Below are 22,120 nucleotides of genomic sequence, written 5' to 3' on the forward strand. Positions count from 1 at the left end.
AAACAGACTTTTAGTTGTGACTTCTGGGGAAAATACCAGTGAGGAGAGACCGTCTCACTGAACTCTAGGATTCGGGATGCAGTGGTTACTTTTGTCCAGAGACTTTGGTTATTGCTGTTGCTAGGGAACCGTGTGTTGGGTGGCAGTCTCACGTGCGCTGCTGACAGGAGCAAGGGTGCTAGCAAGTCTGATACCTGCCCTCAGAGAGGGAAGCGTGTAAGGGCACAGCATACTGGGCATTGCTAAAACCAGGGGTTCTGGTGAATTGTCCTTTACTGGATTTTAAAGTGGTGTTTCTCATTAGCTTCTCATTAAAAACCCCCTTGATTCTAGCAGTCCTCTTATTTGTAAAGCATTCATACACCAGCTCCTATCCCATTTGCAACTGACCTCACCTTTTAAAGAAAAAAATTACAGCATAAGACAGTATCACATTTTTTTAACTGTGCAGTGCCGAGACCAGCTGGGTCGGGGAGACCCTAGCCCAGCGGTGCTAGAGGAATTAAAGGCACACACGCAGAAATATAGAGGTGTGACGTGGGAAATCAGGGGTCTCACAGCCTTCAGAGCTGAGAGCCCCGAACAGAGATTTACCCACGCATTTATTAACAGCAAGCCAGTCATTAGCATTGTTTCTATGGATATTAAATTAACTAAAAGTATCCCTTTTGGGAAACAAAGGGATGGGCCGAATTGAAGGACTAGGTATGCAGCAGGAGCATGTCCTTAAGGCACAGATCGCTCATGCTATTGTTTGTGGTTTAAGAAGCCTTTAAGCAGTTTTCCACCCTGGGTGGGCCAGGTGTTCCTTGCCCTCATTCCGGTAAACCCACAACCTCCCAGCATGGGCGTCATGGCCATCAGGAACATGTCACAGTGCTGTAGAGATTTTGTTTATGGCCAGTTTTGGGGCCAGTTTATGGCCAGATTCTGGGGGGCCTGTTCCCAACAGTGCAGGTTTACTTTTGCTTGGTCGGTTGTCATTCATTTGGTTGTACCGGTTCTTTAATAGTTAAAACGCTACCAAAAGTGAGTCCTGTTTTTTAGTGGTGTTTCATCAAGACTTTGCTTTACCTTGCATCGACCTAGGGCTGAAAATTAGCACGGGAATTTTAAAACAGACTAGTGGTGCATAACATAGAATTTTTTTTTTTTTTTTTTTTTTGTCTCAGATGTGTGTAATGTCATTGAGGTAAAATTGTAATTGTTGAGAATTCACATCAGATGGGAAATTGCTACAATGGTAACCCATGCTGCAAGAAAAAAGGCCCAGAGAAATGTGAGACAGGATCCAGCTAAAGCAGGAGGCGTTTGCAAGTTCAGGGCCGTGCTGGAGGAGGGGCAGATTCTGGAGAAAGCAGTCTGAGACAGGTGGAGCAATAACTAGACGGACAGATGGCATTGGCAAGGGCAGGAGCCACAGCTGGGCGTGGCCGGTGCAGGCTCCCACCTGCCGACCGTGTCTATAGAAAATGTGGAGACTACATGTCGAAAACTGTAAAAGACCTGGTAATCTCACAACTCAGGAATCATTACTATTTACATTTTTATGTATTTGCTTCAGGCTTTTCCTCTATGCATTTATTACAAAACGGATCATATTGAGCGTTATTCTGTGACCCATGTGCTCCTTTTTTTGAGATACTTTGTAATCAGTTTATTAAGGAGACATTCATACATTTCAAGAATTGTTTAAATTCTGATATCCAGATTTAAGCATGTGAACATGTGATGAGATTTTAAAACATACAATAAAAGCTATTCATAATTTGCTGTACTACCAACCTTAAATTACAGTTACTTTGGGGCATAAGTCAAATGGTCTAAACTGTGAGCCTGTTGGACATACCTAAGGAATACCTTCCTATATTACATGTGTACGTGACTTCTTCGTGTAAAGGTCTTTTCACTTGAATTTGTATGTTACCTGGCTCTGGAAGTCACTACTCAGGAGCTTATGGTCCAAAGAGAAGGAGAGGGACAGATAACCAGGATTGGTCAAAATATAGATACATATATGGACATACATACAGCAAATTCAATCTGTGTGCATGGAGTGCCAAGGCCACGGGGAATCATCAGTCCTAAAGATAGACGTAAAAGCTGCAGTGGAAGGAAGATAGTTGCAGAGAAGAAGATTCTAGAAGTCCCTATTGACAAAGGCATGAAAGATGGCCAGAAGATAACATTCTGTGGTGAAGGATACCAAGAACCAGAACTGGAGCCAGGAAACATGATCACTCGGGTAGAACAGAACGACCATGGTGTTTTTACTCGACAGGGCGAAGACGTTTTCCTGTGTACAGACATACAGCTGGCTGAAACACTGTGTGACTCGCAGATGCTAACATCTGCTTTCGAAGACTGAACCATGGTCATGACCTCTCATCCAGGTCAGAATGTCAAGCACGGGGATATCAAGTGTGCGCTAAATGAAAGAATGTCAATTTACTACACACCGTATGCAAAGGGTCACCTAATCACGGAATTTATGTAAACGCTCCTCAGAGTGGCTCTCTCTCCTGATAAACTTTCTTTGCTGGAAAAACTTCTACCGGGTAGGAAGGAAGTAGAAGAGACTGATGGGATGATCAAAAAGAGCTGGTGGGCTGGCCGGGCACGGTGGCCACGCCTGTAATCCCAGCACTTTGGGAGGCCGAGACGGGCGGATCACAAGGTTAGGAGATCGAAACCATCCTGGCTAACACGGTGAACCTCCGTCTCTACTAAAAAATACAAAAATTAGCCGGGCGTGGTGGCTGGCGCCTGTAGTCCCAGCTACACGGGAGGGCGTGGTGGCAGGCGCCTGTAGTCCCAGCTACACGGGAGGCTGAGGCAGGAGAACGGCGTGAACCCGGGAGGCGGAGCTTGCAGTGAGTGGAGATCGCGCCACTGCACTCCAGCCTGGGCAACAGAGCGAGACTCCGCCTCAAAAAAAAATTGGTGAGCTTTGAGGCAGATCAGCAAAGATGGCAGCATTACAACGGAGAAGCATATGAGTGCAGTGAACACCGTCTCCCAGAAGACGCAGTCAGCGTCAAAGCCCTTAACTGGGCCTGTGAGTAACACTCACTGCTGGTATTTTATCTGCAACAGTGACTGAGTGAAGACCTGTAACTATAATATGCTCGCTGCTTCCTGTTGTTTTAAATATTCAGCTAGAGAAGTGTTTTAAAGGTAAATGAAGAACAAACGTGATGATAAAAGCTCTGACATTGCCCTGTATGTACGATGACTTCGGCGTGCAAGACAAAATTTAATACCTGTAAAAACTAAGAAGCTCTCCTAGCATTTTAAGGCCAAGTCTTGTAACTGATTTCAGCTGTGTACGTGGAAAAGTTTAGGCTGAAAAGCAATGCTAGGTATACCTACTGGCTTCAGTGTATGAACCTTCACTGTTAACCTACGAAATTAAAACTGTATTTAACCGGCTATTAGAAAAAAGGCCAAACTAAATTTGTAGAGAAGTGTTGGTCTATATAGTTATTTGTATTAACTGGGATTCATTGTGATGCCTCTGCATTTATTGTATGGCTTCAAGTGTTACTCGAAGATGGCATAATATATAACTTAACGTGTGGTATCAGTGATAGAAATCATACCTGTATTCGTCTGTGCTCACACTGCTATAAAGAGCTACCTGAGACTGGGATTTATGAAGAAAAGAGGTTTAATTGACTCACAGTTCCACAGGCTTTATAGAAAGGATGACTGGGGAGCCTCAGGAAACTTACAATCGTGGCAGAAGGCGAGGGGAAAGGAAGCACATCTTAGCACAGCGGAGCAGGAGAGACGGAGACAGAAAGCACGAGTGTGCATGTGTGACGGGGGATGTGCCACACACTTTAATAAAAACAACTAGATCTTGGCCGGGCGTGGTGGCTCACGCCTGTAATCCCAGCACTTTGGGAGATCAAGACGGGTGGATCACGAGGTGAGGAGTTCGAGACCAGCCTGGCCAAGATGGTGAAACCTCAGCTCTACTAAAAATACAAAAATTAACCAGGCATGGTGGCGGGCGCCTGTAATCTCAGCTACTCGGGAGGCAGAGGTTGCAGTGAGCCGAGATCACGCCACTACACTCCAGCCTAGGCGACAGAGCGAGACTCTGTCTCAAAACCAAAAAGCAAAAAGCAGCCAGATCAGCTGCGCACAGTGGCTCACGCCTGTAATCCCAGCACTTTGGGAGGCCAAGGCGGGCAGTTCACCTGAGGTCAGGAGTTCAAGACCAGCCTGACCAACATAGCAAAACCCCATCTCTATGAAAAATACAAAATTAGCTAGGCATGGTGGCAGGTGCCTGTAATCCCAGCTACTGGGGAGGCTGAGGCAGGGGAATAGCTTGAACCCGGGAGGTGGAGGTTGCAGTGAGCTGAGATGGCACCATTGCCTCAGCCTCCTGAGTAGCTGGGACTACAGGGGCCGCCACCACGCCTGGCTAATTTTTTGTATTGTTAGTAGAGACGGGGTTTCACCATGTTAGCCAGGATGATCTGGATCTCCTGACCTCGTGAACCGCCCGTCTCGGCCTCCCAAAGTGCTGGGATTACAGGCATGAGCCACCGTGCCCGGCCACTCGTGTGCTTTATATACTGTTTGTGAGTTGTGTGTTCGTGTTCCATTTGTTTGAGGGGAGCACTATTAACTGATTGTAAGATATTACATATTAATAATAATAAGTCATACTCATTACATAAAAGAATTCTATATTCGTAAGATTTAGGTTATTGGCTTTTGACTTTTTTCTCTTTCTCTCCCTCCACTGACTTAACACACTTCCTGTGGTTATTTAGATTATCAACTCTTTTTCTTTTTTTTGAGACGAAATCTCACTCTGTTACCAGGCTGGATGGAGTGCAATGGCGCAATCTCGGTTCTCTGCAACCTCCACCTCCCAGGTTCAAGTGATTCTCCTGCCTCAGCCTCTCGAGTAGCTGCGACTACAGGCGCGTACCACCATGCCTAGCTACTTTTTCTATTTTTAGTAGAGACAGAGTTTCGCCATGTTTGCCAGGATGGTCTCAATCTCTTGACCTCATGATCCGCCCGCCTTGGCCTCCCAAAGTGCTGAGATTACAGGTGTGAGCCACTGTGCCTGGCCAGATTATCAAGTCTTGAGTGATCAGCATTACAATTTCATAAGTAATTGGCTTGCATTTGCTCAGCCCTTATTAAAATGTTGGATCCTACTTAATGTACCCTCTACTGATGAAAGAATAATATTTCACAGGTTTACACCTACTGTCTTTGTTGCAGGGGAGAGTGGCCAGAATACACATATGTAATTCTGTAAATAAATTTCATGTTTGATATATATATACCTGTTTCCCTCTCATTTTGGGGTCTGACATATAGAAAGCATCACAGTTCTCTTTTAATGAAATCTTCCCTTTGACAAGGCTCAGTTTTCTTTTTTTATTATTGTAAATAGGATTTATTCTTTAAGTTCTAGGGTACATGTGCAGAACGTGCAGGTTTGTTCCATAGGTATACATATATGTGCCATGTTGGTTTGCTGCACCCATCAACTCGTCATTTACATTAGGTATTTTCTCCTAATGCTAACCCTCTCCCAGTCTACCAACCCCCAACAGGCCCCGGTGTGTGATGTTCCCCACCCTGTGTCCCAGTGTTCTCATTGTTCAGTTCCCACCTATGAGTGAGGACATGCAGTGTTCGTTTTCTGTCATGTGATAGTTTGCTGAGAATGATGGTTTCCAGCTTCATTCATGTCCCTGCAAAGGACATGAACTCATCCTTTTTTTATGGCTGCATAGTATTCCATGATGTATATGTGCCACATTTTCTTATTCTAGTCGATCATTGATGGACATCTGGGTTTGTTCCAAGTCTTTGCTATTGTGAATAGCGCCACAGTAAACATACGTGTGCATGTGTCTTTATAGCAGCATGATTTATAATCCTTTGGGTATATACCCAGTACTGGGATGGCTGGGTCAAATGGTATTTCTAGTTCTAGATCCTTGAGGAATCGCCACATGGTTTTCCACAATGGTTGAACTAGTTTACAGCCCCACCAACAGTGTAGAAGTGTTCCTATCTCCCCACATCCTCTCCAGCACCTGTTGTTTCCTGACTTTTTAATGATCACCATTCTAACTGGTGTGAGATGGTATCTCGTTGTTTTGATTTGCATTTCTCTGATGACCAGTGATGATGAGCATTTTTTCATGTGTCTGTTGGCTGCATAGATGTCTACTTTTGAGAAGTGTCTGTTCATATCCTTCGTCCACTTTTTGATGGGGTTGTTTTTTCTTTTCTTTTCTTTTCTTTTTTTTTTGAGACGGAGTCTCGCTGTGTCGCCCAGGCTGGAGTGCAGTGGCGCGATCTCGGCTCACTGCAAGCTCCGCCTCCTGGGTTTACGCCATTCTCCTGCCTCAGCCTCCGAGTATCCGGGACTACAGGTGCCCGCCTAGTTTTTTGTATTTTTAGTAGAGACGGGGTTTCACCGTGTTAGCCAGGATGGTCTCGATCTCCTGACCTCGTGATCCACCCGCCTCGGCCTCCCAAAGTGCTGGGACTACAGGCTTGAGCCACCGTGCCCGGCCTGTTTTTTTCTTGTAAATTTGTTTGAGTTCTTTGTAGATTGTGGATATTAGCCCTTTGTCAGATGGGTAGATTGCAAAAATGCTCTCCCATTCTGTAGGTTGCCTGTTCACTCTGATGGCAGTTTCTTTTGCTGTGCAGAAGCTCTTTAGTGTAATTAGATCCCATTTGTCTATTTTGGCTTTGTTGCCATTGCTTTTGGTGTTTTAGTCATGAAGTCCTTGCCCATGCCTATGTCCCAAATGGTATTGCGTAGGTTTTCTTCTAGGGTTTTTATGGTTTTAGGTCTAACATTTAAGTCTTTAATCCATCTTGAATTAATTTTTGTATAAGGTGTAAGGAAGGGATCCAGTTTCAGCTTTCTATATATGGCTAGCCAGTTTTCCCAGCACCATTTATTAAATAGGGAATCTTTTACCCGTTACTGGTTTTTGTCAGGTTTGTCAAAGATCCGATGGTTGTAGATGTGTGGTGTTATTTCTGAGGCCTGTGTTCTGTTCCATTGGTCTATATGTGTTTTGGTTTCAGTACCATGCTGTTTTGGTTACTGTAGTGACAAGGCTTAGTTTTCATATCTCTTCTCTTTCCCCTGCCCATGTTGGTCAACTGATACCTTACGGTGTTTTTTTGGCATCGGTATACATCTGAAAAGAGCAAAGGCAAATAGTTTTGTTTTACTTTGTTTTGTTAACTGCAGTTTCATCATATCTCAGCTGGCTAAAGATGTTGCTGGAACAATTAAGAACCCGGGGAGTGGGGTGGAAGTGAGAGTAGGGATTATGGCAAAATTTAGGGAAGGTGCTTGACAGACATTTATTCATGAAGCAGTGGCCAGAGTTGCAGTCTTCAGGACAGTCGTCCAGCCAAGTGTCCGTAGCATCCCCTTTTCTTTTTTTTTTTTTTTTTTTTTTTTTTTTTGAGACGGAGTCTCGCTCTGTCGCCCAGGCTGGAGTGCGGTGGCCAGATCTCAGCTCACTGCAAGCTCCGCCTCCCGGGTTCACGCCATTCTCCTGCCTCTCCGAGTAGCTGGGACTACAGGCGCCCGCCACCTCACCCAGCTAGTTTTTTTGTATTTTTTTTTTAGTAGAGACGGGGTTTCACCGTGTTAGCCAGGATGGTCTCGATCTCCTAACCTCGTGATCCACCCGTCTCGGCCTCCCAAAGTGCTGGGATTACGGGCTTGAGCCACCGCACCCGGCCAGCATCCCCTTTTCAGAATCACCATCCACCGTATTGAAACTGGCCTGCTGTGGTTATAGGATAAAGATGTTACGGGTTTTATTTAATAAGACACCTTATGGGTACAGTGTTATGTATGTAGTTAATGTTTTATTTTCATCCCTCCTGTTCATTCCAGATTTTTACCTGTAAACTCTTCTAAAGTCAGGCTCATAGATTTTTGAATGATAAAAATGACACTGAGAAGTCTATTAACTGGGCCACGGGCCGTGGCTCACGCCTGTAATCCCAGCACTTTGGGAGGCTGAGGTGGGCGGATCACCTGAGGTCAGGAGTTCTAGTCCAGCCTGGTCCACATGGTGAAACACTGTCTCTACTAAAAATAGAAAAATTAGCCAGGCGTGGTGGTACACACCTGTAATCTCAGCTACTCTGGAGGCTGAGGCAGGAGAATCACTTGAACTCGGGAGCCCGAGGCTGCAGTAAGCCAAGATCATGCCATTGCACTCCAGCCTTGGTGACAAAGCAAGACTCCGTCTCAAGAAAAAAATTTTAAAAAGCCTACTATCTATGCAAGATCATCCCTAAATTTGGAGTCAAATGAGAATGTTTTGTTTTGTTTTGTGTTTTTGAGATAGGGTCGGCCGGGCGCGGTGGCTCAAGCCTGTAATCCCAGCACTTTGGGAGGCCGAGACGGGCGGATCACAAGGTCAGGAGATCGAGACCATCCTGGCTAACACGGTGAAACCCCGTCTCTACTAAAAAATACAAAAACCTAGCCGGGCGAGGTGGCGGGTGTCTGTAGTCCCAGCTACTCGGGAGGCTGAGGCAGGAGAATGGCGTGAACCCGGGAGGCGGAGCTTGCAGTGAGCTGAGATCCGGCCACTGCACTCCAGTCTGGGCGACAAAGCGAGACTCTGTCTCAACAAAACAAAACAAAAAAAAAAAAAAAAAAAAAAAAAAAAAGAGAGATAGGGTCTGTCCCCTAGGTTGGAACGTAGTGGAACAGTGACAGCTAACTGCAGCCTGAAACTCCTGGGCCCAAGAGATCCTCCCGCCTCAGCCACCCATGTAGATGGGACTACAGGTGTACACTGCCACACCTGGATAATTTATTTATTTATTAATTACCTGTTTTTTTTTTTTTTTTTCTGTAGAGATGGGGTGATGGGGTTTCACTTCGTTGCCCAATCTGGTCTTGAACTCCTGAGCGCAAGCAGTCCTCCTGCATTGGCCTCCCGTAGTGTTGGGAGTACAGATGTGAGCCACCAACCACACCCAGCCTAAACTGGTTTTAAAAACCATAAAAATGTGAACTCCACAGGGAGGAAGGGGGGAAAAAAGCACCATAAAGAAAATAATATAAAATTTTAATCAGAGGCATTTTCAGTGCCCTCACATTGGGCATTGAAATGGTAAGACATAAGTGACTATCTTGAATGGTGATTTACATAAGTGACTATCAGCATTCATCTTTTTTCCTCCACATTAAAGCCACTAGTTTAACTTCCACAGTATAAAGCTTTTGCTGGTGGCAGTGGCTTGCACCTAGAATCCCTGCTACTCAGGAGGCTAAGATGGGAGGATCGCTTGAGACCAGGAGTTCCAGACCAACCTGGGAAACATAGCGAGTTCCCATCTTTTTTTAAAAAAAGAAAGAAAAGTAAAACTCTTGAAAATGTATCTGATACAGATCTTTAGGTCTTCTCCCTACTAAAAAGATCTGTTAAAGAAATCTTTACCTTTTCATTACGTTTCACTCAAAATGGGATAATTAGTATTTTTTCTTTAAGAGTAATGTGAATTCTCCTTCGGTTGACACCTGGTTCATTTTTCTGTCTCTCTGCAACTTACACATACAGTCTATTGCAGGCATCAGTTACTACCTCTTCAAAACTAATTTTTAAAAAGGAAAATGTTTTAGCTTTCACATTAACACAAAAGATGAGGAAAGAAATTGAAAACAGGGCTGGGCGTGGTGGGTCACACCTGTAATCGCAGCACTTTGGGAGGCCGAGGTAGGCAGATCACCTGAGGTCGGGAGTTCGAGACCAGCCTGACCAACATGGCGAAACCCCATCTCTACTGAAAATGCAAAAATTAGCTGGGCGTCGTGGCAGGTACCTGTAACTCCAGTTACTCGGGAGGCTGAGGCGAGAGAATTGCTTGAACTGGGAGGCAGAGGTTGTAGTGAACCAAGATCATACCATTGCACTCCACTCTCACAGAGTGAGACTCCATCTCCAAAAAAAAAAAAAAAGGAACTGTGTTTTGTTGAATGACTGTCTTTCATCCTAGTATACTTTTTAAAACTTTCCTTTATTGGCTGGATGCGGTGGCTCACACCTGTAATCCCAGCACTTCGGGAGGCTGAGTCAGGCGGATCATGAGGTCAGGAGATTGAGACCAACCTGGCTAACATGGTGAAACCCCATCTCAAGTGAAAATACGAAAAGTTAGCCTGGCACGATGGCAGGCGCCTGTAGTCCCAGCTACTTAGGAGGCTGAGGCAGGAGAATGGCGTGAACCTGGGAGGCAGAGCTTGCAGTGAGCCGAGATCGCGCCACTGAACTGCCCCAGTTTCTCTTCTCTCCAGTAAATTATCCATAAGATTGTCTCCTAAATACTACAAACTATATAAATTGTTGGACACAAAACTTTTACCCTGTTTTGAATCTCCCTTATGTTTTAACATTTATATATATCTAAACATGTATTCTCCAGATACAAAATCAACTTTTCATGATATAAAGTACCTAGCTAATATTATTTGTTGAAAATATTGAATTCGCCGGGCGCGGTGGCTCAAGCCTGTAATCCCAGCACTTTGGGAGGCCGAGGCGGGCGGATCACGAGGTCAGGAGATCGAGACCATCCTGGCTAACACGGTGAAACCCCGTCTCTACTAAAAAATACAAAAAACTAGCCGGGCGAAGTGGCAGGTGCCTGTAGTCCCAGCTACTCGGGAGGCTGAGGCAGGAGAATGGCGTGAACCCGAGAGGAGGAGCTTGCAGTGAGCTGAGATCCGGCCACTGCACTCCAGCCTGGGTGACAGAGCGAGACTCTGTCTCAAAAAAAAAAAAAAAGAAAAGAAAAGAAAATATTGAATTCAATGAACTGAGAGCAAAGAGCTTATCTTGCATGATTGTGTACTGACAGGATGTGCTCATTGGCTCCTCACAGGAGACTCCTGTGCTGACCAGAATAGAAAAACAAAAGCGCAAAGAGGAGGAAGAAGAGCGTCAGATTCTTCTAGCAGTGCAGAAGAAGGAGCAGGAGCAGATGCTGAAGGAAGAGAGGAAACGCGAGTTGGAGGAGAAGGTCAAGGCAGTGGAAGGTATGTGCAGTGACCGCGTGGTCTGGAGAGGTGCGTGTCTGTGGACCAGCCATCCTGTAGCCGGAGCTAGCTCAAGCTAAGTCCTGCTATGCATCCGAGTTGTTTCCGGCACTTTCTATTTAAATATCTTGTGCATTGTATTCCGACATGTTCATTGACCTGTATCCACCCCCACTGGCTTTACATTCCTTCTAAAGCACTAGTATTGGTCATTCTTAGTGTGTCTTTCAGAATCTTGCTTATTTTTCTGATCTCGGGGTTCCACACGTGAAATAGAAAAAGAAAATTTAAGGTATTGATGAGAACTGATTTCACAGATACAATTTTGAACACAAATGAGGTATGTTTAAGAAAAGTCTCAGTTTTCTGTTTATTTTTAGATACGGCACTGTTCACCTCTAAAATGTTACCATTAATATTACTAGGACAAAGCTGTTTTCTCAGGTCCAGTTCTAGGTCTTGGGCTAGTTAGCCTTTTTTTCTGTTTAGAGTTTTGCAAACAAAGGATAATAACTGTTTTTAGATGTTTTCTTAGATAACAATTGTATTTATAAGCCCAACCTGATAAATCATGTGATAACAGATCATTTGGTATAATTTAAGATAGTCCAAGATTTACCTTTTAAATAAGTGTATTGAATATTTTTAATTTTTTAATAAAACAGCATAGCCTATGGATTTGGCTGTTTGAATACAGTGTTTTTGCAGGGCAAAATTTCAGTAAATTTTGGCTAAGAAAATTGAAAGATTCTGGGCTTATGTACTTATTAAGTAACAGAAAGTTACTTAACCTGTTATGTGCACCTCATTCCTACCAAGATCTTTTTTTTTTTTTTTTTTGAGACAGAGTCTTGCTCTGTCGCCCAGGCTACAGTGCAGTGGCGCGATCTCAGCTCACTGCAAGCTCCGCCTCCCGGGTTTACGCCATTCTCCTGCCTCAGCCTCCCGAGTAGCTGGGACTACAGGCGCCCGCCACCACGCCTGGCTAATTTTGTATATTTTTAGTTGAGACAGGGTTTCACCATGTTAGCCAAGATGAACTCAATCTCCTGACCTCCTGATCCCCCTGCCTCGACCTCCCAAAGTGCTGGGATTACAGGTTTGAGCCATCGTGCACAGCCTTTTTTTTTTTTTTTTTTTTTTTTTTTTTTTTTTTTTTTTTTTTGATACGTTGTCTCACTCTGTGGCCCACCTGGAGTGCAGTGGCACAGTCTTCACTTACTGCATCCTCTGCCTCAGCCTCCCGAGTAGCTTGGACTATTGGACTATTGGTGCACCACCACACCCGGCTAATGTTTGTATTTTTAGTAGACACGGGGTTTTACCATGTTGGGCAGGCTGGTCTCAAACTCCTGACCTCAAATGATCTTGCTGCCTCGGCCTCCCAAAGTGCTTGGATTACAGGCGTGAGCCACTGTGCCTGACCACATTAAGGGTTTTAGAATGAATAAAGAAATAATGGGACAGGCGCAGTGACTCACACCTGTAATCCCAGCACTTCGGAAGGCAAGCGGATCACCTGAAGTCGGAAGTTCAAAACCAACCTGACCAACATGGAGAAACCCCATCTCTACTAAAAATACAAAAAATTAGCCAGGCGTGGTGGTGCATGCCTGTAATGCCAGCTACTCAGGAGGCTGAGGCAGGAGAATCACTTGAACCTGGGAGGCAAAGGTTGCAGTGAGCCAAGATCATGCCATTGTACTCCAGCCTGGGCAACAAGAATGAAACTCTGTCTTAAAAAAAAAAAAGAAAAGAAAAGAAAGGGAGGGAAAAAGAAAGAAAGAAAGAAATGATGGCTGGGCACGATGGCTCACGCCTATAATCCCAGCACTGTGGGAAGCCGAGGTGGCCAGATCACTTGAGGTCAGGAGTTCGAGACCAGACTGGCCAACATGGCCAAACGTGGTGGTGCATGCCTGTAATCCCAGCTACTCAGGAGGATGAGGTGGGAGAATTCCTTGAACCCCGAAGGTGGAGGTTGCAGTGAGCCGAGATCATGCTACTGCACTCTGGCCTGGGCGACAGAGCAAGACTGTCTCAATAAAAAAACAACCCTTAGTGCATATAATCTACAGGTTTAGCCTGTGTCACACTATGTAGTATATCTCACTTGTAAGATCTTCTGTAATTGGCTGTTTCCAGTGTCACATTTAAATTCCTCAAGACATAATAACTGGCTTTAATTTGTTTATATTTTTTAGTGGAATTGTGTTTTTTATTTAATAGGGTCTTTACTGGGTACACCTGTCATTTTAATTTATATAGGCAGGTCCAAAACTCATTTTTATGGCTTAGTTTCTATATTGTAGGATTAATAATTCCTATATTGTAGTCGCATCTACAGTGGTCACAAATAAAATTAAATCCTAGGAATTAACCAAAGTGGTGAAAGAGCTCTATAATGAAAACTGTAAAACATGGATGAACGAAATTGAAAAGAACGCCCAAAAACTGGAAAGCTTTGTACATTCATAGATTACAAGAATCAGTATTGTTAAAATGTCCATACTACTCAAAGTAATCCACAGATTCAATGCAATGTCTACCAAAATACCAATGACATTCTTCACAAAAATAGAAAGGAAAAAAAAATCCTTTAATTTATATGGGCCCACAAAAGACCCAGAATAGGCAAAGCTATCCTAAGCAAAAAGAACAAAACTGGAGGAATTACCTGACTTCGAATTACACTTCAGAGCTATGGTGACCAAAACAACATGGATCTGGCATAAAAACAAACACATAGACAAATGGAACAGAATAGAGAATCCAGAAACAAGTCCACACACCTACAGCGAACTCTTTTTCAACACAGGTGCTAAGAACACACACTGGGGAAAAGACAGTCTCTTCTACAAGTGGTGCTGGGGAAACTGGATATCCATAAGCACAAGAATGAAACTAGACCCCTGTCTCTTGCCATATACAGAAATAAAATCGGCCGGGCGCGGTGGCTCACGCCTGTAATCCCAGCACTTTGGGAGGCCGAGGCGGGCGGATCACAAGGTCAGGAGATCGAGACCACGGTGAAACCCCGTCTCTACTAAAAAATACAAAAAATTAGCCGGGCGCGGTTGTGGGCGCCTGTAGTCCCAGCTACTCAGGAGGCTGAGGCAGGAGAATGGCGTGAACCCGGGAGGCGGAGCTTGCAGTGAGCCGAGATCGCGCCACTGCACTCCAGCCTGGGCGACAGAGCGAGACTCCGTCTCAAAAAAAAAAAAAAAAAAAAAAAAAAAAAAAAAGAAATAAAATCAAAGTGGATAAAGAATTATATCTAAGGCCGGGCGCGGTGGCTTACGCCTGTAATCCCAGCACTTTGGGAAGGCGAGGCGGGTGGATTACAAGGTCAGGGGTTCAAGGCCAGCCTGGCCAAGATGTTGAAACCCTGTCTCTACTAAAAATACAAAAATTAGCCGAGTGCAGTGGCAGGCGCTGGTAATCTCAGCTACTCAGGAGGCTGAGGCAGGGAAATCGCTTCAACCCGGGCAGCAGAGGTTGCAGTGAACTGAGATCGCATCACTGCACTCCAACCTGTGTGACAGAGTGAGACTCCATTTCCAAAAAAAAAAAAAAAAAGAAAAGAATTACATCTAAGACCTCAAATTATGAAACCTCCTACAAGAAGAAAACATTGGAGAAGCCCTCCAGGACACTGATTTCAAGCATAGGCACCCAAAGCAAAAATGGACCAATGGGATCACATCAAGTTAAAAAGCTTCTGCACGGCAAAGGAAACAACCAGCAAAGTAAAGAGACAACCCACAGAATGGGAGAAAACATTTGCAAACTGCCCAATTGACAAAGGATTAATAACCAGAATATATAATGAGCTCAAACAACTCTTAGGAAAAAGTCTAATAATCAGATATTAAAATGGGCAAAATAGGCCGGGCACGGTGGCTCACGCCTGTAATCCCAGCACTTTGGGAGGCTGAGGTGGGCAGATCACAAGGTCAGGAGATTGAGACCATCCTGGCTATGGTGAAACCCTGTCTCTATTAAAAAAAAAAAAAAAAAAAAAAAGCCGGGTGTGGTGGCGGGTGCCTGTAGTCCCAGCTACTCGGGAAGCTGAGGCAGGAGAATGGCATGAACCCAGGAGGTGGAGCTTGCAATGAGCGGATATCGCACCACTGCACTTGAGCCTGGGCAACACAGCGAGACTCCATCTCAAAAAAGTAATACCAATAAAATAAAATGGGCAAAATATTTGAATAGAGATTTCTCAAAAGAAGTCATACAAATGGCAGACAAGGCCAGGCGTGTTGAGTCATGCTTGTAAGCTCAGCACTTCAGGAGGCCAAGGCTGGCAGATTGTTTTAGCACAGGAGTTCAAGACCAGCCTCAGCAACATGATGAAACCCCATCTCTACAAAAAATGCAAAAATTAGCCGAGCGTGGTTGTTTGCACCTATAGTCCCAACCACTTGGGAAGCTGAGGTGGGCGGATAGCTTGAGCCTGGGAGGTCCAGGCTGCAGCGAGCCGAGATCATGCCACTGCACTCCATCCTGGGCAATAATACAGCGAGGCCCTGTCTCAAAAATTTTTTTTCAAAAGCCAGGTGTGGTGGCTCATGCCTGTAATCCCAGCACTGTGGGAGGCTGAGGCGGGCAAATCACTTGAGGTCAGGGGTTCAAGACCAACCTGGCCAACATGGCAAAACGTTGCCTCTACTAAAAATACTAAAATTAGCTGGGTGTGGTGGCACACGCCTGTAATCCCAGCTACTCAGGAGACTGAGGCAGGAGAATCGCTTGAACTTGGGAGGCCCAGGTTGCAGTGAGCCGAGATCAAGCCGAGACTTCACTCCAGCCTGGGTAATAGAGCAAGATTCTGTCTCAAAAAAAAAAGCACACAAGCTTATGAAAAAGTGCTCAGCATAATTGATTGTCAGAGAAATGGAAATCAAAACTACTGTGAGATATCATCTCACAGTTAAAATGGTTTATATCCAAAGGACAGGCAGTGGCAAATACTGGTGAGGATGAGAAGAGGAAATCCTCCTACACCGTTGGTAGGAACATAAATTAGTCTCCCACTATGGAAAACAGCTTAGAAGTTCCTTAGAAAACTAAAAAGAGAGCTACCATAAAATCTGTTAATCCCACTGCTGGGTATACACCCAGAAGAAAGGAAATCAATGTATGGAAGAGACAACTGCACTCCCGTATTTTTTGCAACTGTGTTCACAATAGCCAAGATTTGGAAGCAACCTAAGTGTCCCTCAGCAAATGAATGGATAAAGAAAATGTGGTACTGATAACAGGGGAGTACTATTCAACCATAAAAATGGATTCAGTCGTTTGCAACAACATGGGTAGAACTGGAGGTTATTACTTTAAGTGAAATAAGTGAGGCACAGAAAGACAAACATTGGATATTCTCACTTAATTGTGGGATCTAAAAATCAAAATAATTGAACCCGTGGAGATAGAGGGTAAAAGCCTGGTTACCAGAGGCTGGGAACGATAGTGGAGGGTTGGGGAGAGGTAGGATGGTTAATGGGTACAAAAAAAATGGTTATTACGAATGAATACTATCTAGTATTTGATAGCACAGGAGGGAAGTATGGCTTGCTTTTTTTTTTTTTTTTTTTCTTTTTCTTTGTTTTTTGAGACACTGTCTCACTCTTTTGCACAGGCTAGAGTGCAGTGGCATGATCTCGGCTCACTGCAACCTCCGCTTCCCAGGTTCAAGTGATTATCGTGCCTCAGCTTCCCAAGTAGCTACCGAGTAGCTATGATTACAGGTGTACATTACCACACCCGGCTAATTTTTGTTTTTTTAGTAGAGATGGGGTTTCACCGTGTTGGCCATGCTGGTCTTGAATTCCTGGCCTCAAGTGACCCATCTGTCTCAGCCTCCCAAAGTGCTGGGAATACAAGCGTGAGCACACACCCAGCCAGTAGTAGTATTTTCATTCCAGTGGTAAGAAGGTAGAGGGTAGACAAATATTGTGGGATAATAGTGGTGAGTGATCTGAAGTAAAATTAGGCAGGTTTACAGGTAAAGAGTGACATGGCTGGGCGTGGTGGCTCCACCAGCTACTTGGGAGGCTTTTGGGGGAGGACCCCTTGAGCCCAGGAGGTCGAGGCTGCAGTGAGCCCTGATTTCCCCCACTGAACTGAGCCTGGGTGACACAGCAAGACCCTGTCCCAAACAAAAGAGAAAGTCCTGTCTGAAATTTTGACATTTAAATAAAGTGAATGGGGTTGACCCGTGAGTGCCTGAAGAGGGAGGCGCCGGTACAGACAAGAGCAGAGGCACCAAGACAGGGATATGCGGGTGGAGCAGAGGAAGCAAGCACAGGAAGGCTGGCTGGAAGTCCCGGCGCGGCCGGAGCGGAGCAGAGCGGAGCAAGCACAGGAAGGCTGGCTGGAAGTCCTGGAGCGGAGCAGAGTGGAGCAAGCACAGGAAGGCTGGCTGGGCATGAATGAGGCCTAGCGGGTAGCCCAGGTCACATCGAGATGGGCTGTGCAGACCTTGTTAGAAGGATTAAATGAAAACAGGACAGTCTCTAACACACATTTAAAGTCACAAATGATAATTTTGTTTGTTTGAGACAAAGTCTCGCTCTGTCTTCCATGATAGTTCTTATGGAAGAAATTTTTGTAAGCCGTAAGATACTTACAATAACCTTTCCAGACTTTTTAGTAGCTTCCAAATATTAAAAAAAAAGAGAAATAATCAATTAGGTACTAATCACTTTTTTTTTTTTTTTTTTTTTTTTTGAGACGGAGTCTTGCTCTGTCGCCCAGGCTAGAGTGCAGTGGTGTCGTGCCTGGCACATGACTGCATACTTCCAAGTAGAGGACTCAGAGCTTTTATTTGTTTAAAGAAACTTGAAAGGAAGAAAGTGGATTAAGAAAAAACAAAAACAAGCCCAGGCGCAGTGGCTCACGCCTGTAATCCTAGCCCTTTGGGAGGCTGAGGCGGGCAGATCATGAGGTCAGCAGATCGAGACCATCCTGGCCAACATGGTGAAACCCAGTTTCTACGAAAAATACAAAAAAAAAAAAAAATTAGCCAAGCCTGGTGGCGCACATCTGTAGTCCCAACTACTTGGGAGGCTGAGGCAGTAGAATCGCTTGAATCCGGGAGGCAGAGGCTGCAGTGAGCTGAGATCATGCCACTGCACTACAGCCTGGGTGACAGAGCAAGATTCTGTCCCTGCTCCCCGCCCCCCCCAAAAAAAAACAGAAGGCAAAAAGTGAAACAGCCAAGTGTCCACCAGTGGATTAAAAGAGAACCTGAACGCAGTATACTATCAGAGTGGGGTGTTATTCAGCCTTAAGAGGGAAGGAAATTCTGAAACATGCTACAACATGGATGAACCTTGAAGGTATTACACTAAATGATACCAGCAGAACACACATGGACAAATGTTTTGTGCTAGAGGCTGAGGCGAGACGGAAATGGGGAGTTAGTGTTTAATGTTACAGACTGGAGTGCTGAAAAGATTCTAGAAATGGACAGTGGTGATGGCGGCACATTACTTACACACTTAATGCTACTGAGCTCTATGCTCATTTGGGTGATGTCTGGGAAACTGGAATGAGATGAAGCCGGCCATGACGAAAGAAGTAACCTGTAGTTAATCAGTTGGGGTCCAGCCTTGAAAACCAGAACTACACTAGATACTTCAGCAGAGAAGTATCTTCAGAGTCGCATGACTCTGGTTAAATGGGAGTTAGAAAACGAAAAAAAAGGTTAAAGAGATCCCCGTGGTGACACAGACGGAGGAGGTGGGAGTGTCAAACGTGGGGGGCTGCAGCCCCACTGCTAGCACTCGTGAAGGCAGGCAAACTCCAGAAGAACCTGGCTGTCGCTGCCAAGTGCAGCTTCACAGATGCAGGACCGTCCATCCCAGGATGGGTTGAATGGCATCAGCAAACAAATGGAAGGAGATCGTCGTCCTCCTCAGCCTGCCTCCCATGGTCCCGCTGATGCTCCCTTTGGCAGAGTATACAGCCGGCAGAGAAGAGAGAAGTTGTGTGTGCAGGATCTCAGCCCCAGTGTCACAAAGCAGAACATGAAAATTGGATTTGCAACTATCAGAAAAGGCTGCATAACAGATGCAGGTGGCAGAAAGCATGAAAGGTCCTGTATGTGTTCACTGTAAGTTCTAGAAGGAAAGAAGCAGTACGGTAAGGCCAAGAGAATATTCAGAAACAATGATTGAGTAGTTTTTTGGTTTGATGAAAAACCCTGATCCTCAGATACAGAAAGCAAGAAGAGATATAAACTGGATATAAATTCCATGTGGGCTTATGGAACTGAATTATAGAACATTCTGTTCCATCAAACAACCAATTTGGAAAAGGTAGATTACCCTGAGAGGATGTTCTTAATAATGATAGCAGGTAGGAGCAACAGCAGAATTCAGAAGATTATGGGATTGATGGCCAGGTGCAGTGGCTCATGCCTGTAATCCCAGCAGTTTGGGAAGCCAAGGCAGGAGAATCACTTGAGTCCTGGAGTTCAAGACCAGCCTGGGCAACATAGTGAGGCCCCATCTCTACAGAAAATTTTAAAAGTTAGCCGGGCATGGTGGTGCATGCCTGTAGTCCAGCTACTCGGGAGGCTGAGGTAGGAGGATCACTTGAGCCCAGGAGGTCAAGGCTGCAGTGAGCCATGATTGCGCACAGCACTCCAGGCTGAGTGACACAGCAAGACCCTGTCTCAAAAAAAGGAAGTGGTGGGTAGTGGGTTGAATTTTGAATTTTATATTAGTTTCTTAGGGCTACCGTAACAACCTACATTAACCAGGTGGCATAAAATAACAAATTTATTCTCTCATAGTCCTGGGACTTAGAAATCCAAAATCTAGGTATTGACAGGGTTTCACTCTCTGAAGGCTGTAGGTAAGAGTCCGTGGCATTTCCAGCTTCTAGTAGTTTCAGCCCTTTCTTGGGTTTTCTGCAAACTTAGAATAATAGAATGAAACTTCCTCAGCCAATATCTTAATAATCTAGGCAGACCTTCTACTTAATGGGGAAACATTAGAAGCATTCTCTTTAAAGTCAGGATGAACACAAGGATTTCCTCTGTCATTTCCAGTTCATATTGTATTGTAAAGATTTAGTGTCTACAAAGAAAAATACATAGGTATGTATACATATTTGGGGTGGTGTGTGTCTTGAAACGCCAAGAAAATCACCCAGGAAACTACTATAGCTAAGAAATTCACCAAGTAGGTATATTCATTATTATTCCTTTTTTTTTTTTTGGGGGGGGGGAGACCAAGTCTCACTCTATTGCTCAGGCTGGACTGCAGTGGTGCGATCTCGGCTCACTGCAACTTCTGCCTCCCGGGTTCAAGTAATTCTCCTGCCTCAGCTTCCCAAGTAGCTGGGATTACAGGCATGTACCACCACACCTGGCAAATTTTTTTATATTTTTTGTAGAGACGAGGTCTCACCATGTTGGTCAGGCTGTTCTTGAACTCCTGACCTCAGGTGATCCATTGTGCCCAGCCGTTCATTATTATTCTGTAAATATCAACATGAACACTTTATTAAAAGATAGCATGACCCGGCCAGGCGCGGTGGCTCACGCCTGTAATCCCAGCACTTTAGGAGGCCGAGGCGGGCAGATCACAAGGTCAGGAGATCAAGACCATCCTGGCCAACATGGTGAAACCCCATCTCTACTAAAAACAGAAAAATTAGCTGGACATGTTGGTGCACTTTTGTAATCCCAGCTAGCTACTCGGGAGGCTGAGGCACAAGAATCGCCTGAACCCAGGAGGCAGAGGTTGCAGTGGGCTAAGATTGCACTGCCGCAGCACTCCAGGCTAGACAACAGAGTGAGATTCTATCGCAAAAAAAAAAAATTATGATAGCTGGGCACGGTGGTGCACACCTGTAATCCCAACACCTTGGGAGGCTGAGGTGGGCGGATCACTTGAGCTGAGGAGTTCCAGATCAGCCTAGCCAACATGTCGACACCCTGTCTCTACTAAAAATACAATAATTACCCAGCCATGGTGGCATATACCTGTAATCCCAGTTACCCGGGAGGCTGAGGCACGAGAATTGCTTGAACCCGAGAGGCAGAGGCTGCAGCGAGCTGAAATCACACCACTGCACTCCAGCCTGGGTGATAGAGTGAGGCTCTGTCTCCTAAAAAAAAAAAAAGAATCTGTGGATCTCGACACACTGTTCCTAAAATTCATATAAAAGAACAACGGGCCTGGTTTTTTTGTTTGTTTGTTTGTTTGTTTGTTTGTTTGTTTTTGAGATGGAGTTTTGCTCTTGTTGCCCAGGCGGGAGTGCAATGGCACGATCTCGGCTGACTGCAACCTCCGCCTCCAGGGTTCAAGCAATTCTCCTGCCTCAGGCTCCCGAGTACCTGGGATTACATGTATGCACCACCATCCCTCGTTAATTTTGTATTTTTATTAGAGAACAGGTTTCTCCATGTTGGTCAGGCTGGTCTCGAACTCCCGACCTCAGGTGATCTGCCCGCCTCGGCCTCCCGAAGTGCTAGGATTACAAATGTGAGCTACCGCGCCCGGCGGAGCAAAGGGCCTTGAATAGCCATGATAACTTACAAAAACAATACGATAGGGGCAATCATTATGCCACACAATGAGATCAAATCTGCAGTGATTGAGAGAGAATGGTGTTGGCATAGAGATAGACAATGAGACCAGAAACAGACCTTGAGAGAGAATATGGGTTTTTCAGAAACAGCGCCAGGCGTGGTGGTATGTGCCTGTAGTCCCAGCCACTCAGGAGTCTGATGTGGGAGGATCCCTTATGCACAGGAGTTCGAGGCTATAGTGAGCTATGATCCCAACAGAGCGAGACCCCTGTCTCTCAGGGAGGAACCAGGACACTTGTTCATTTATAGGGAAAAAATTTAAATCCCTACTCCTTATATAAGTTCCAGATACACTAAAGGCCAGAACCTTTCTGAAGAAGTTGTAGATAACTGTCTTTACTCGGGAGGCTGAGGCAGGAGAATGGCGTAAACCCGGGAGGCGGAGCTTGCAGTGAGCTGAGATCCGGCCACTGCACTCCAGACTGGGC

At 45.1% G+C, this 22,120-nt stretch overlaps 1 protein-coding gene and 1 pseudogene across 6 annotated transcripts in view; both read left to right on the forward strand.

Annotated features, from left to right (window-relative positions):
- Positions 1–22,120, forward strand: part of LOC105480758 (CECR2 histone acetyl-lysine reader) — a 202,062-nt gene that overhangs the window by 153,433 nt on the left and 26,509 nt on the right. For all 6 annotated transcript variants that reach the window (XM_011739930.3, XM_011739933.3, XM_011739935.3 and 3 more), the window contains one exon: positions 10,930–11,083. In XM_011739930.3, the coding sequence (XP_011738232.2) occupies positions 10,930–11,083 (154 nt within the window). The remainder of the gene's footprint in view (positions 1–10,929; positions 11,084–22,120) is intronic.
- Positions 1,396–4,462, forward strand: LOC112426479 (dnaJ homolog subfamily A member 1 pseudogene; annotated as a pseudogene).

The sequence above is a fragment of the Macaca nemestrina genome, chromosome 15, assembly GCF_043159975.1.
Source record: "Macaca nemestrina isolate mMacNem1 chromosome 15, mMacNem.hap1, whole genome shotgun sequence".
Taxonomy (NCBI): domain Eukaryota; kingdom Metazoa; phylum Chordata; class Mammalia; order Primates; family Cercopithecidae; genus Macaca; species Macaca nemestrina.